This window comes from Amyelois transitella, chromosome 9, assembly GCF_032362555.1.
Source record: "Amyelois transitella isolate CPQ chromosome 9, ilAmyTran1.1, whole genome shotgun sequence".
NCBI lineage: Eukaryota > Metazoa > Arthropoda > Insecta > Lepidoptera > Pyralidae > Amyelois > Amyelois transitella.
The window spans coordinates 6756900-6772465 of NC_083512.1; the positions used below are offsets into that span (position 1 = coordinate 6756900).

General features: G+C 34.5%; 3 protein-coding genes across 3 annotated transcripts in view; 1 reads left to right on the forward strand and 2 right to left on the reverse strand.

The window, feature by feature from the left end:
• Nucleotides 1–3908: 3908 nt before the first annotated feature.
• On the forward strand, nt 3909–6318 carry LOC132902075 (formin-like protein 1). Its single transcript, XM_060945845.1, has 3 exons — nt 3909–4373; nt 4464–4564; nt 5438–6318. Exons 1-3 carry the CDS (start codon nt 4142–4144, stop codon nt 6176–6178), a joined length of 1074 nt encoding a protein of 357 aa, XP_060801828.1. The 5' UTR covers nt 3909–4141; the 3' UTR covers nt 6179–6318.
• Nucleotides 4559–6764, reverse strand: LOC106143232 (uncharacterized). The gene is made up of 2 exons (XM_060945844.1): nt 6312–6764; nt 4559–5400 (listed from the first exon to the last, which is right to left on the reverse strand). The coding sequence occupies exons 1-2, from the start codon at nt 6762–6764 to the stop codon at nt 4585–4587; spliced, it is 1269 nt and encodes a 422-aa protein (XP_060801827.1). The 3' UTR covers nt 4559–4584.
• A 2966-nt stretch (nt 6765–9730) lies between these two features.
• Nucleotides 9731–15566, reverse strand: part of LOC106143222 (zinc finger SWIM domain-containing protein 8 homolog) — a 28615-nt gene continuing 22779 nt past the window's right edge. The window contains exon 29 of the mRNA XM_060945924.1: nt 9731–15464. Coding sequence (XP_060801907.1) covers nt 15398–15464 — 67 coding nt within the window. The 3' untranslated portion in view covers nt 9731–15397. The remainder of the gene's footprint in view (nt 15465–15566) is intronic.

Sequence of the window (15566 nt, forward strand, 5' to 3'; positions counted from 1 at the left end):
AGGTTTGCGTCATAAGGTAAAAATAAATAGGTACTTAATGGAATATTTAATTTACATGAAAATAATTAGGCCTTAATTTATTTGCTAACCATCATTGTCTTATTACGAAATTAGTTCTGTTTTCTGTTACTTTATCGCGGTAATAACATATTTTAAGCTTTGTCGAAGGCATTATGGTATCTAAAGATCATAAGTTAATTACTAATTATTTAATTTTTTCTATAAAAGTATTCGGAAGTAGGTCACCGTTGTGTTCATGATATGCTTATTCAATTATGTAGGTACATTTGATTATTTTGTTTATCACAGTTTTTTTTTTTTTTGAAGATACTGAACCTGCTAATAAAAACTATACATTTCTATTATTTTATTTTTCATTAATTGTTCATTAAAATTTCAACTTAGCCGACTGACTGTGTAATAGAATATATATATATATATATATATATATATATAGTGTAATATACTTCAAAAATAAATGGTTCAGTTATTTTAAATCATTATATTCTTACTATAGCTTCTACAGTAATATCGCTAATATGTGTACTTAGGTAGGTACTTAGGTACCTACTAACTTAAAACGGTAATAATAAGTATCATGAACATGGAAATGAAGTAAGTGCATAATACGGAGGTCGTATACGAAGTCGGTCGCTCAACGAGTCCTATAGGCTGTTGGATGTTAAGGGAGGAGGTTTTTTTACGAGTATATGCCCTTCCCTATAGAGAATCCTAGTTACGCCCTATAAAGATTATCTTCGCTTCCGGAAATTACCCAGCCATCGATACGATAAGTACAACGACACAAAGATGAACTGCAAAATGTCAGGTTATATAAACTAAGTAAGTATTATTTAATAGTGTATAGATACCTATTTTGCTGTTTTGTCAACCGTATTTTATAAATAGACCATCGCTGTTTATACGCAGATAATAGGCGTCAAGTAATAGTCAAACGAGAAACGCACACGCAAACAAAATATGTTTGTTCGACAAGACCACTTTGCAAATTTTCCATTTATAAACATATAAATACAGGGTGATCCGGGCATCGAGAGCGTCAGTAGTCGCATCGGTAAGTTACCCGGTTAAATAAAAGTAAATGCGTGATGCGCATAAATGGCACAAGTTCAAATCCCACCTCGGCCATTTATACCAATGACTATTTTCGAAGTTATGTACATTTTTGAATAACTCACCGCTCTTACGGTGAAGGATAACATCGTGAGGTGAACCTGCACATTTAGGCAACTGGATGTGTAATCATAATCGGTCAAATACGGGTTAGATTTTCCAGTAAAAGTTGCGTAATTCAGATGGGAGTCACTTCGTAAGAAAAAAAAACCTGACCCACCCAATCCAGGCTCAATGGTCAAAGGCACCCGGGCTCTTCTCCTAATTAGTAAGAATGCAACCAGGACTAAACCCAGGAGGAAGAAGAATACAGGGAGGTTCGGGAAAAGCATAATTTTAGTTTCAGATAACTATTATATAATGTGCATCCCTATCTTCAGAAATCTTCAAGTTCCCACCAGGAGACGGTAATGGCTAATGTTGCGATTTTTTTCCTTCGCGGAGAACACTATACTGTTGACTATTTACAGGAACATAATTGTTACATCAACAGTTTTCTACATACTGACCTCAAATCTTTACGGCTGTGAGGGCCTCAGTACACAATTTTGGATATATTTGGTAGTACCTCATAATTTTAACATTTCCTGCAATAACACACCCTTGATGAAAAGCAGAAATGTTCAATTGAAAAAACAGGAAGAATATATAGGTGCATATCTTAATTATAAACTTGCCCATCCTGTACATAACATACGAGTTTAAAAGTCACCTTTATATAAACTGAGATAGGCAGTCATTTAAGTTCGTTAAACCACCTTGTTTCCTAAATAAATCGTAAATTGGGGTTTTTTCCTGAGAAAATATTAGCTGTTGCCCGCAACTCCGTTTGCGTGTTATTGGAAATACGAAGGTTAAGGTTATTAAATTTACACAAATTCACCAAAATAAATTTCTACGAAATTTGGCATTACATACGATATATCTTGGATTAATAAATATTACTTTGCCCCAGGGCACAGACAGGTGACGCTAAATATTTAATAATTCGTTCTAATATTATACATAGAAATAAGATTTGTATTTTTGTTTGTAACGAATAAACTCAAAAACTAATGGACCGATATATCACCAGGAAAAACAACTTTTGCTAACACTTCATTTCCGTACATATTAAAGAGTAGCTGATCCCTTTGACTTCCACATCACATGATCCAGATCTCCCAATTTTATTTGTCGCCAAAAGAAAATACTAATCGGGTTCTTCTGTTAAGACGTCGTTTCCATAATTAGGATGATTAAGCTGGTCTATAATGGTTCTGTATCAGGTGTTCCAAATCTTTGACTTTTATATACCAATAGAATATGCTCATCAGGTTGAACATCTTTTATTTAGACGTCTTTTCCATATTTCGGATAGTTTAGCTGATTTGTAATGGTTCTGCATCAGGTGTCCCAATTGTTCGATTTTTTTACGCTAACAGAAAATGCCTGATGAGGCTGATTAACTTATGTTAAGACGTCTTTTCGATATTTCGTATAGTTAAGCTGAGCTGTTATGGTTCCACATCAGCTGTTCTAGATTCCAAAATAAATTTTACTATATACATAATATGTCGGCCAGACATCAGAGCTATCCAACAAAAAAGTTTCATTCAAATCTGTTCAGTAGTTCCAGATATCAGCGTGTACATACAAACAGACAGACTTTTTTTTAAATTCAAGCTCGGTTACTATTTCTTTAACATGATAAATATTTTTTTTGAAAACATACTCAATGCACCGACAATTTTTTTTAATTTTTTATTATATGTATTGATGAATTAATGAAAACTTTATTGCTTTGGAAAAAAATATATCAACTATGCCATACGATGATTAAGTAACTTTTTTTTATTTATTTTTATGTAGTTACCTTCTGATTAACTCCATTTTTCCATTATACTTACCTACTTATAAGAATAGTACGCAGAATTGATTAAACCCATTGCACCCACATCTCTCTTGGAATAAAATACTTACCTGAATTTCAGCGTATGTATCACAGGTACTTTTATACCTAAACTTGAGATTCTTCTTTTAGACGATGGGCTAGCAATCTGCCACTATTTGAATCTCATCAAGCCAAAAAGCTAAACGTGGCCTATCAGTCCTTTCAAGACTGTAGGCTTTGTCACCCCCCGCAAGGAATAAAGACGTGACTATTTATGTATGTATCACAGATACTTGTAAGAAGGTTTCGTCAAAATTGAGTATTAATGTAGGTATGTATGGACTAATACAAAGCTCGGGTAGAAAGTGGTGGAAGTGGAAGAAGATAACGTTAAAAAGTTTCGGATTTAATTGATAACTCTATCCAACTAAAGAGGAATAAAAATTATTTAATGTAAAGCACATTAAATAATTTTTATTCCTCTTTAGTTGGATAGAGTGTCAATTTTCGTTGCCAAATGTATACCTAAGTAAACATACTAGTAATGATCCTCAGTTTTTAGATTCACCACATCATCCGTGATAAAGATATAGCAAAGAACAATTTCGTACGCCTAGAACGTACCTCACCGCATCCATGAAGGCAGCTCTTTTTCATTTTACTTGCTACTAGCTGTTGCCGACGCCCGCGACTTCGTCCAACTTAAAATGAAATCTGTGTGATAAGATAGATAGATAGATAAAATTCTTTATTGTACCTACATAATAAGAGTAAAACATACAAAACAGCAAAAAAACAGACAGCGATGGTACAAAGGCCTCATCGCTAATGCAATCTCTTCCAGTCAACCTTTGTCAACATATAGGTTATAATTTATTTTGAAATCTAGAACAGCTAATAGGCGGGTCCACACAGAGCGAGCAGCCTCGCGAGGCATTTGCCGCGCGAGGCCGCTCGGTCTATGTAGACGTGCCTCGGCCGAGGAAATCGCGTGTACCGCCGCGGGCGAGCGACCGAGCGTCCGAGCAACCGAGTGTCGGCTTTTTGTTTTGCTCAAAGGCGCCTCAGTCGTTTGCCGCGCGCACTCTGGACGCACGTGTATTTTGTTTCGTGCCTCGCTCGAGCTTAATAATTATGGATAAAGATCAGTGTTTGAAATTAATATCTCTCTATGGTGTAAACACCTGGCTATGGAATGCAAGTGATCCTAATTATACAAATAGAGGGCTTAGAGAAGATGCCTGGTTAAATATTAGCCGCGAGATGAATATCCCCATTCCTGATTTAAAAAAGAAGATGGAGTCGTTGATGGGATCCTACCGGAGGGAAAAATCACGAGAAAAGAAAAGTCGTTTGACAGGATCAGGTAAGATGTATATATTTATTAATTGCTTTCACATTTACTACTAAGAACTATTATCTACTATTATAAAAACTTGTCACTTTTATCTTCCAGGTCGTGATGACGTTTATAAATCCAGCTGGTTTGCATATAATGCCTTTGCATTTATGTCTGATAGGAACGAGCCAGGTACCACGCGGGATACTATGGAAAATGTAAGTACATATAATATTTCTTATTGATAGTTATCTTGCCATGAGACAGTTCCATTCGTAATAAAATGTCTTGCTAGGTGGTCACGTACCTCTTTAGCATTATTTGCTCCCCGTCGTGGTATTTGTTGAATTGGTAATAATGATGTTGGTTCTGATTCATTTCGCCAACTACCTTCTACCATTTCCCCGTCATTTCCCACCACATCAAAAAAGCCAGGAGCTGCAAAGCTATTAGAGGATGTTCTCCGTAAATAGTTATACAAATGAATTGATGCTAAGACCACTTTTGTTGCTTGTTCCGGTTCCAATAACATTGGTTTACGCAAAACTCTATAAACAGAACTTAACACTCCGAAAGCGTTTTCTACAACTCTTCGTGCTCTGGAGAGTCTATAATTAAAAATTCTTTCCTTTGAACCTCTTTCTGGATTGCCCTCGTAAGGTCTCATGGTGTATTCATTCAGCTGAAAAGCTTTGTCACCTAATATATAAAATGGTACTTTGGTAGAGTACGGTATTTGCAAAATTGTGGGTGATGGGATGTTAAGTTCTCTTTTTTCAAGTTTTTGATATAATTTTGTATTTTTAAAGACACCTCCATCAGAAATCCGTCCTTTACTCCCAACATTTACATATAAAAAGTTGTAATTTTCATCTACTAAGGCGAACAAAACTATACTTGAAAATGATTTATAATTATCATAGTCATTGCCACTGTTTATGGGAGACTGTAAAACAACATGCTTGCCATCCATCGCTGCTACAGCATGTGGGAAATTCCATTTATTAAGGAAACCGTTTGAAATTGCGAGCCACTCTTTTTCTGTAGCCGGCACCTAAAATTGATATAAAAAAGTATATATTATTTTACAGAATGAAACCGATACTAACGATGAAACAGTAAGCGCAACTCAACTCGCTCAAGACCCTTCACCTGACAACGACAATATTCAAGTTATGGAAAATCAGCAACAACAAGATGACACCAATAACACACAATTTAGAGTTGGAACGCAAGACCAGAGATCCAGAAAACGAAGCAAAAAAAGACCTGCGAAAGACACAGACGATTTATCGGACGAAACTCTTTCCGAAGCTTTCAGGATTCTCCAGCAGTGCGCAGAACCACAGCCAGCCCCACAGCCGCCTTGTGACTCGTATTCGGCATTTGGACAATACATAGCCAACGAATTGAGAAACTATGATCCAGTAACTCTGGCGCATGTAAAAAAAGATATATGCGCAATAATATTTCAAGCCAACACAGGAGCTTATCAACAATATGGCTATTATACACAGAACTATGCTAGGTCTATGCAACATCCTAGCAGTCATGCTTCATCTTACACCGATCCGATGTCTCCCTCACCACTACCTCCTCAACCAGCAATTACCTCCTTTCCGATGACTTCTCCAATTCAATCAGAGATTCCACTTCCCCCTTCCCCTCCAATGACTTCTCAAAATCCATCAGAGATTCCTCCTCCCCCTTCCCCTCCAATGACTTCTCAAAATCCATCAGAGATTCCTCCTCCCCCTTCCCCTCCAATGACTTCTCAAAATCCATCAGAGATTCCTCCTCCCCCTCTGCCTCCTAAATATACTAAAACATAATGCGAGCGACACGTTGAAATTGACTTCACTTTTCTTTCTTTTTCTTTTTTTGTTATTTGTGTGCAGTTACTGTGAAAGTTATAATTAAAGTGATTGGACTAAATTGAATAGATATTGTTTTTCTTTCACTTACCTTTACATAATCCTTTAAATGTTCGATGATGGCATCACAAACTTCAGGAACAATCTTCGATATAGATTGTTTCGAAATGCGAAAGAGATACTGCAAACTGGTATAAGAATCTCCTGTCGCTAAGAACCGTAATGTTAAAAGTAGCTTTTCTCTCACGGTTATCGCTCGACGCCAGTTCGTATCATTTCTCCGAAGTTTGCTTTGCAAGTTTGAACACAATAGATCCAACTCCTCTGCATTAATGCGTGCAAAATTTTTCTCCACTCCATCATTAATCAATTCTTGGTACAGTTCGTTTCCATAACATTCCTTTCCATTATATAATCTGTTTTTGTATAATGTCTGGATCCAATATTGTCTTCGTTTAAGTTTTTTTTGTCTTCTCTTTTTTATAATCCTATTTATAAGTATAAAAGCAACAGCTGCCACCGCAACACGTACGTGTGGTGCCATGATGTCTTAACTCTCAACTGAACGAACGAACGGCTCGGGCTTGCCGCGCGCAGCAGCCTTGCGATGATACCGAGGCTGCCGCGCTCGTTCGGGGACAGTTTCCTCGCGCGGCAAATGCCTCGCGAGGCTGCTCGCTCTGTGTGGACCCGCCTAATATCGAACTATAACTCTGCCCTGGTATAACTAAAATGCCGTTATCTGCCAAATCCTTGTTTTAAATGAAACGTCAAAAACTGCGGTAAAAATTTAAACTGATGCCATTCATCAATGAGAACGCCTATTTATGACTTAAAGGTACCAAAAAGTCGTATATACAGATCGAAAGAGATTTTTTTTTCTTATTTTACTGGTAAAAAAGGTGTAAATCCTGATGTCAGATAACGGCATTTTAGTTATACCACGGCAGAACTACTCAACTAAACCATAGGAAATATCGAAATGACGTCTTGACAAAAGTTGTTCAACCTGATGAACATTTTCTTTGGGCGAAAAAAAAATGGAAGATCTGGATCATGTGATGTAGAAGCTAAAGAGACGAGCTACTCTGTAATATGTACCTACCGAAATAAGTAAATTTTATAACCTTAACATTGGTTTTTCCAATAACACGCAAACGAAGTTGCGGGCAACAACTAGTCAGTAATATAATTGGTATTTAATTCATCTGAAATCATCATCAAAACATCAAAATACATTTGGCTTACAAAGTGCCGTCAGTGCCTCTCTTATCGAATATACCAATTCGTTACTCGTTAAATTGCTATTGTTAATGTTTAAACAAAATCTAAATATAAAAGAAAAACGTGGTTCATGTTCTATTGATAACTATGTTTATATTTCAAGGCAGACTTATCAGTTACAAAATAAAATTTTACCATCTCAATCACATATTGAAGCACCAGGAGTCAAATCTTCCTTTTTGTAGGACATTTGGAGCACTTTCATATTTATGATATCAACCTATATTTAATTTTTTTTTCCTATTGTAAGAACCCTCAACTATTTAAGATTAACCCAAAGGTCTGTGAAGGACACTGAAGAATCTATACAGATTTATGTGGCTGATACCATATTTAACATAATAACTGTGACTTTTTGATTATATTTATTGCTGTACCCCTGAAATACCTATCATTTCGAGACGTTGGCTTTCTATAAGAAAACATTAGGTATACTTATTTAATCGTTCTTCAAATAACGATAATATAAATTAAACAGATGTGTGTGATGATATCATAAGGTCAAATGTTACTTTCCAGATAAATTCGGTTTAGATCGGTCTGTCTGCACTTCATTATTTGTATAACCTATCATTTTGGTTTGAATCGGTATACTAATATAACTTGTCTTTTAACAGCTGAGACTACACATTTTTGATGCATTGATAAAAATTGTGTTAACTATACCATGATTTAGAAAACAATAACTTGTTTGAAAATTATTTTTAGGTTACCGCTACAGCGACTATTTACCGTCAGCTTGTATACTGTATGTTATGTCGCCTTAGTGTATTTTATTACAAAAACATCAGATTTTTCACTGAAAAGGAATAGCTATTCACTAAACGTACCTACTCTGTAGTACCTACCGTTTGCCACTTACAGACACGAAAATAAAATGGATAACTGTTTAACATAAACACATCTGCATTCTTACGGGGAAGTTAGAACCAACAGTCTTCCAAAAAGCTGAAAGGCAACGTTTGACTGTTTAACTCGGTGTTGGAATAGTCATAAGCTGCTAGGCCTTAAAATATAAGAATCCCAAGACACTGAGCCTTTTCCTGTATTGCCTTTTAGAATCTGCACGGAAAGTGAAGCAGCTGGCACACACTAAGTATTATTTTTTCTTAGCTTCTACGGTAAGTTTTCCGAAATTTAAATAAACTTGTGTTCTGATTAGTTATCGTCCATCAGTAAACTGTTTTGCTGACGGTAGGTACTTAGTTAGTACGCACACGTGCAAGTCACGCTTGCGGGTCGTGAGATAAAGGTTCTCGTATAGTGGCCTCTTTGCCCAACTATTTATCAATACCTTGCACACACAATCACAATTGTGATTGTGTGCGATTCGAAAAATATATTTTTGCATTTGATAGCCCAGATTTAAAAGGTTGCTAGACAGCACAGAATAAAAACAGCCCAGGCGCCAGGACTCTGCTCTGTGCAAGATCAAATCACAAAATGTACTTACACAGTATGCTTTATTTTTTCTTGATGTGTGTTCCCTCCACTGCGCCTTATCATTTGCCATCTCACTGTATATTGCCATCTTACTTATATGCTCTCAAAATGATAAGTCATTTCAATTTCCTCGATTCTAAGCCTAGTATATAGGGTTGAGGATTGAAATAATATGGGAAGATATATACCTACATTCATACATAAAATCACGCCTCTCTCTTGAAGGGGTAAGCAGAGACTGTGGCAAAGAATTTACATCTATTTACGGAAACTATTATGTAGTTCCTACATATACCGTTAAGTATAACGCAAACACGTTATCAGATTAAGGAAGATTAAATGGTAGTCAAGAACACATTAGCTTAATGCGTGTTTATTTTTAACTGAATAACGATAAAGATATGTACTACTTGTATGTAGGTATTTTAAATAATTATAATTTTATAAAACCTTTACGTTCACAGCTTCGCCCATTAAGCACCAACGCCTTACGAGAGTTCTTTAAAAATTTAACTTCTATTTTAAAAGAACATTTCTTTGTAATGAATTGAAGGTATCTTTGGAACTCAAGGATATTCGAACACGACTTGATAAACTCAAAATGATGAGCGATAAGATTTGATATCGACCACAATAAGCACATAGGAAAGCTACCTAATGTCATTGAAACAATACAGTATAGATAGCAGCATAACCGCTCATGATAAATTATAAGCTTAGATAATGTAGTTATGCAACAATAGGGACAAATAAATGAATGAGCTATGAAATAAAACACACAAGTCTTAATATAGAATAAGTATATTGAATAATTAAATAATGTTACTTCAAATATTTTGCCAAAAAAGACTTATAATATGGGTAATAGTAAAAGTAATAATAAAAAATGTTCTAGAGGTCAAAATATTTTGAGTTTGAGTGGGAGCATACATTGTTATATAAGTGGGATATTGCCATAGATAAAATACCAGAATGCGGCGCGCTGCCGTCATCAGACATCAACTTGCCAGCACGAAGCGCTCCGGCAGCGGCCACCAGTGTACAAGACAGTAACAATCGAATGTCAAACTAGAAACGTGCAAAACAGTCTATCTTTTTACTTGTTTTTCACTAATTAATATTAACTATACTTTTATAATTACAACCATTTGCGACAACGGAGCAAAATGTCTAGTGCTATATATTTTAATAAATATTATATAATGGGCACTTGTATTTAATCAGGATGTCATAAAACAATTATCAAACATTGGGGTGACACCTGGATTAGGTCTCAAATATACGGAAAGCTACATACGGATACTGTTTTCAGACACCCTGCGGATTTAAATAGGACTTTCAGAATCGACTATTTCAAAAAGTGCTCATATCAGTCTTACGCCCAGCAAGATGAATATTTTGAACAGCTTGCAAATCAAACCCTATGGCGCGAAGATAAAACTGTTTGCGGCATCAGCTCCCTGAAGTCGAATTACGATTCGGACTATCCGAGAATTCCGAGATACAACTGTGAGCATTAACGAACAATATCCAATAATTTACATTTGCGATAACAAACAGTTATTTCTTCTCACTGTACCTCCTTGCGATTGCAAATACAAAATATGCGATATGAACAATAAAAATATAATAATATTTTACGTACGTACTAACAAGTAGCCATTCCAAATCTGCAATGGTTACATACTTTAATAGGCGGAGATACCACACTTACAAAGTGTATTAATTAAACTACGAATCCAGATGTATAAAATAATTATGCATCATCGATTTAGAACTAAACAGATTTGCCATTCTGTAATCCTCGGTAACCTAACTGACTGTGATGTGACGTAGTACTAAGAATATCTTGAGTATTGAGTACAGGATCTTCAGCGAGAGTAACTCCGTGAAATTTAACTCAAAAATTGCATTAAAATAGACAGGTATATATTGCAATAGATAAATGTACTTTTATAACAGTACTCACACAAATCACGAACAAGGTATTGAGATGTGGAGAGACATACAAACAATCGTCACTTCTAAGGGACAAGAACTACCAGCTCTATTTCTTTAGGCACTCATGGCAACTTTGCCTTCAGTAAAAAGTACTAATAACTGTCAAGATGCTACATGACGATAGTATTATAACGTTCAGTCAACTGTATGTCCCCTATATAATTTTTTAAATCCAGATAAGTACGTAATAATCCGACTTCAATTTTAATAGTAGAAATATATTTATAGTGTAAATGTATTATGCGCTTAAAATCTGAAGGAAATTTTAAAAGAGTAGGTACAGATTCGTGTCAAATCCAAATGATATGTGATATCAACAACATGCAAAATGAGAATAGCACAACATCAAATAAGACACCCCGCAAACTCGGATACTGGGCAAATTACAAACTATGAACATGCATTAAACGACTAATTAAAATATGTTCCGTACTAACATTCTATAATTACCAAACTAACGATATATTTATCTTTTTTTTAATCATTAAATATGCTTTAGTGTAAAAATAGTTCTTTGAGACAAATGTCAAAGCACTCTTTAACGCCATATGGAGAAATGTAGCATAACTTGATAATAAACAAAATTATACTTAAGATTTTCAGTAATGCGTACGGAGAATTTATTATAAGAATCTGTGATAATATCATATAAATAATTATATATGAATTTGAATAGTATTTATAGGAGACATTGCAAAGTATAGTAGTTGCTTAGTATGTAGATACTGATTTGCAAATAATCATGGACGGCAAATCGTTAGAGAAACTATGTATTCTTTTTTCGCATTTAATTGTTTGTTCAATATTCTTCGCCGCAAAGGAAGTTTATCTGAGTAAATATTGAAGTGACTCGCGCCGTAATCTGCCTTTGGAAGATTTGTAAATGAAAACTTAATACTTGTTGAACCTTATTTAAATGAGCAACACTCGACTCATAGAGCTTTAAACTAAAAACAATAATTTTTATTTTGTCTCATATATGTATAAGAGAACTTACAATTAGACCGATAAAAATTGTTAAATATAATAAGTTCTTAAGACCAAACACTCAACAAGCACCACCGAATAACACACGTAAAATTTGTACTTCTTAATTTTACAAACTATAAAAGTTTTTCGCACGATTAGCCTTCCTTTGCGACTGTCGATATCGGACAATATACCACTGAATGCATTAGTTACAGCAAAAACTGTACTGCTAAGAAAACATACTGGAATAACGCAACGCCCTTCAAAAATACTTATTATAGAAATACTTCTGAACCATTCGCTCTCATACCAGAAAAATCTCTCAGTTTAAAGATGAAATAAAACTGCTTAGCTCTATTCAAATTGTTACGAACGTCAATTTATACTAACTAGCATTCTAAAATTTACTATCTACTGAATGCCAAATACATTCACGATTCAATGAATGCACATAAACATCTAATTTATAAGGATATCAAACTAAAACTACTCGACGCCCGAGTCGACTGGCAACAAACGTATCATTTCAATGTCAGATTTCTATAGTTAGCTGAAGTAAATATCTTGCCTATTCTAATGCCTACAGAACAATACTACTTACGGACTGAAATGGACCTACGTTAGGTGACGATAACGATATCGTCTTCGGATTATGTATTAAGTAATTCGTTGCTACGTACAAATATCGGTATAAACACGCATACATTATGATCGGAGACGGTTTAAAAACGACTTGAAACCCGTGTCAAGGCACAAATTGCACCGGCGCATTTCCCGCTGTCCTATCGACATATAAAATAGGCACGATGACATTCCACTGTTTATTTTATCTATTTCATTCATGCCACATGTATAGTATACATCTTGCGGGCTAAGCATACTTTTCTCAGCATTATACTTTTTCATTCCACGCGATTAGAATTATTGTTAAGTATACTAACTGCGTCCTTTTTATACTTTCATTTTGCATGTCTCAATACAATAGTATATTCTGATAAAAATCACTACAATATGTATAATATTATCAGCTTACAATGATTTATCAAATATACGTATAAAATGATATTTTAATATTGCTTTATGGTTGGAAGATCTTATTAACATTATCAATTTATTTTTAATTATCATATTCCCTAAATAACATATACGCAGTGAAATACGTTTTGATATTTATAGAATAAATTTAATATTTAACATCTGACGTTGAAATGATTTAGAGACGGTATTGATCTTTAAAAATTTATTAGGAAGTACTTTCAAGAATCAGCTGATCATTTTACTGATGATTCAGCGACGAGACTTGATGTATGATTTGTTGCCAACTCGAACGTCCTATACCATATAGTTATATTCCGAAGGCTCCCAAAACGCTACTTTGCATTACAATATAATAATATAATATAAACGTGTAAATAAAGTTACTATAGTTACTCGAACGCACGTCTACATATATCTTGCAAGACGTCATAATTTAAACATTGAAACTGCAAATTTCGACAAGAGAATATCAAAAATAGTGTATCGACGGTTATCATTTACATTCTGCCTTATATTCTGTAGTCTAATGACAATATTTTAGGTCACTTGCAATTACCAGAGCAACCCTCAATATAATATGGACTATTTTTATCAATTTTGAAACCTAATTCATTTGTGTGCGATACATTAAAATTTTGAGTCTTATCCAATTATGATGCTTTTGTATAGTAGGATATAAAAAAGCATCATGGTTTTGATAACATTTATATAAATTTTAAAATGTATATCGCGCATCAATAGCCAAATTTTAATCTAATCAAGGATTTATCGTAAAAACATACAAGTATGCTCAGGCAAAAAGCAAGAAATATATACTAATAAGAACAAAAAAGAAAATACATACATCAAGGAAAGAAAATATTTCTAGAAACTTAATAATAAACATGTTACAGAGATCTTTATTAAAATCGCTAAATGGATGCAAGCAACTGCTGTATTGAATCGTTATATTTTAATGAGGAACCGTCGAAGTTTATTTATTTACTCTTTATTGTAACAATTACAATTTGTAAAGTACAATAGACGGAATTAATGTTTAATTGAAGTAGGTATCTTATTTAACTATCTATGATCGATAATTTGAAATTACAGGGCATCATAATCGCGGAAATAATTCACTTTTTTACCTAGTTTCATAGGTGATATCAATACCAGTTGCCAACAACCATAATTTAACTAAAAAATTAATAAAATTTAACCATAACTGAATGATACAAAAGGCAAAAAGATGATTTCGATTAATAATGATACAGACTCGGCGTATTAAAATTAGACACACAAGTGCAAGCATTACTCCTGTCGTCTTGAAGTAAAGAATCATTAACTTACATATTAGGTATTTCTATCGTTTTTCGGAAATAAAAAAATATGTATCATACCAGAGAAATTATCATTTAGTTTTGCTAATCTTTCAAAAACATAAATCCTTTGACTAGGTAACAGACTGAGAATTGAAGCGGACGTATAGTTAAAAAGACTTTGTGCAATCAAATATAAAGTTTACTAATTGCTTGGCACGCTAGCCTCACGTGCAAACTATTAATACGAAGACCTTAGCTAAGTCGCGGTCATAGATAACGGCCAAAGCCTAAAATAAATATATAAGACACGCCATACATAGTAAGTCGAGATGTCGTTCAGTCACACATTGCACATTAGTTAGATAAATGTTGCTAAACTCCTTAAACACACGTGTTCTTTATGACTTGCTATAATAAGAACAACAATTACAATCATATCTCAAGACTATTTTATGCACAACCTTCAAAATGAGCTTGTAACCTCTCTGCGTTAGTAACAAAATGAATGCTGCGTGATGATTATGATTTACGAATACAATATTTACAAGTTGAGATCTATTTTTCGATGATGCGCTCGTCAACTTCACTGTAACTCCATGCGAAATTCCAATCGTTTAGTCAATAAATGAGCGTATCAAATACTCTACGATATACTCATACAATGCGAGGAGTTAGCAACATTTGTGTGGGCATGAACCAGAAACTGTTCGTTAATATTGAGATCGTTTACCCTCAAAACGAGTGTTGAACTATCGGCGGTATTCCTTTGATCATCGAATCAAAGAGTTATGTCATTTGTAATTTTAGTGTAGGATGAACTAATACTAATTTCATTAATATTGGTGATGCCGGGTAAATATCTAGTGAAGCTAAGATATTCTAAACGCGTAGAAGATTCATAGCTAATATAATAACACCCATATTCATGTCAATACTGTAATAGTCTGGCAAAAAGTCCTATTGGCTTTAACGATACATGTAAGTTTGTTCATTGAAACGGTCACTGAAATTACAAATAACACAGCTTATAATATAGTTAGAGAGTGTGTAAGTGGTATACGAGCCGGTATCGCGGCCATCGCCTGTATTGTGACAGTTTGCGCGCGGAACACCGCACCATACAAACTATCGGCTGCCGACGTCATTTGCCGTTCGTCTGCAGAGCCGCATTCAGTTGTGTCCACAGATCCTTCTTGCATGATTTTGACCTGAAAATATGGTTGAATTATTTACTTACGTGTAATTTTAATAACGATTTTTCTGTAATTTGTTTTACATATTTAGGAAAGCCTTCAAAATACTGTCGCCAT

What these genes read in the sequence shown, in the direction of transcription:
- LOC132902075 (XM_060945845.1), top strand. Translation starts at nt 4,142, where the DNA reads ATGGATAAAGATCAGTGTTTGAAATTAATATCTCTCTATGGTGTAAAC. An exon ending in AAGTCGTTTGACAGGATCAG is followed by an intron (nt 4,374 to 4,463) that starts GTAAGATGTATA and finishes TTTATCTTCCAG; the next exon opens with GTCGTGATGACGTTTATAAA. An exon ending in CGCGGGATACTATGGAAAAT is followed by an intron (nt 4,565 to 5,437) that starts GTAAGTACATAT and finishes ATTATTTTACAG; the next exon opens with AATGAAACCGATACTAACGA.
- LOC106143232 (XM_060945844.1), bottom strand. Translation starts at nt 6,764, where the DNA reads ATGGCACCACACGTACGTGTTGCGGTGGCAGCTGTTGCTTTTATACTT. An exon ending in ATTTAAAGGATTATGTAAAG is followed by an intron (nt 5,401 to 6,311) that starts GTAAGTGAAAGA and finishes TATCAATTTTAG; the next exon opens with GTGCCGGCTACAGAAAAAGA.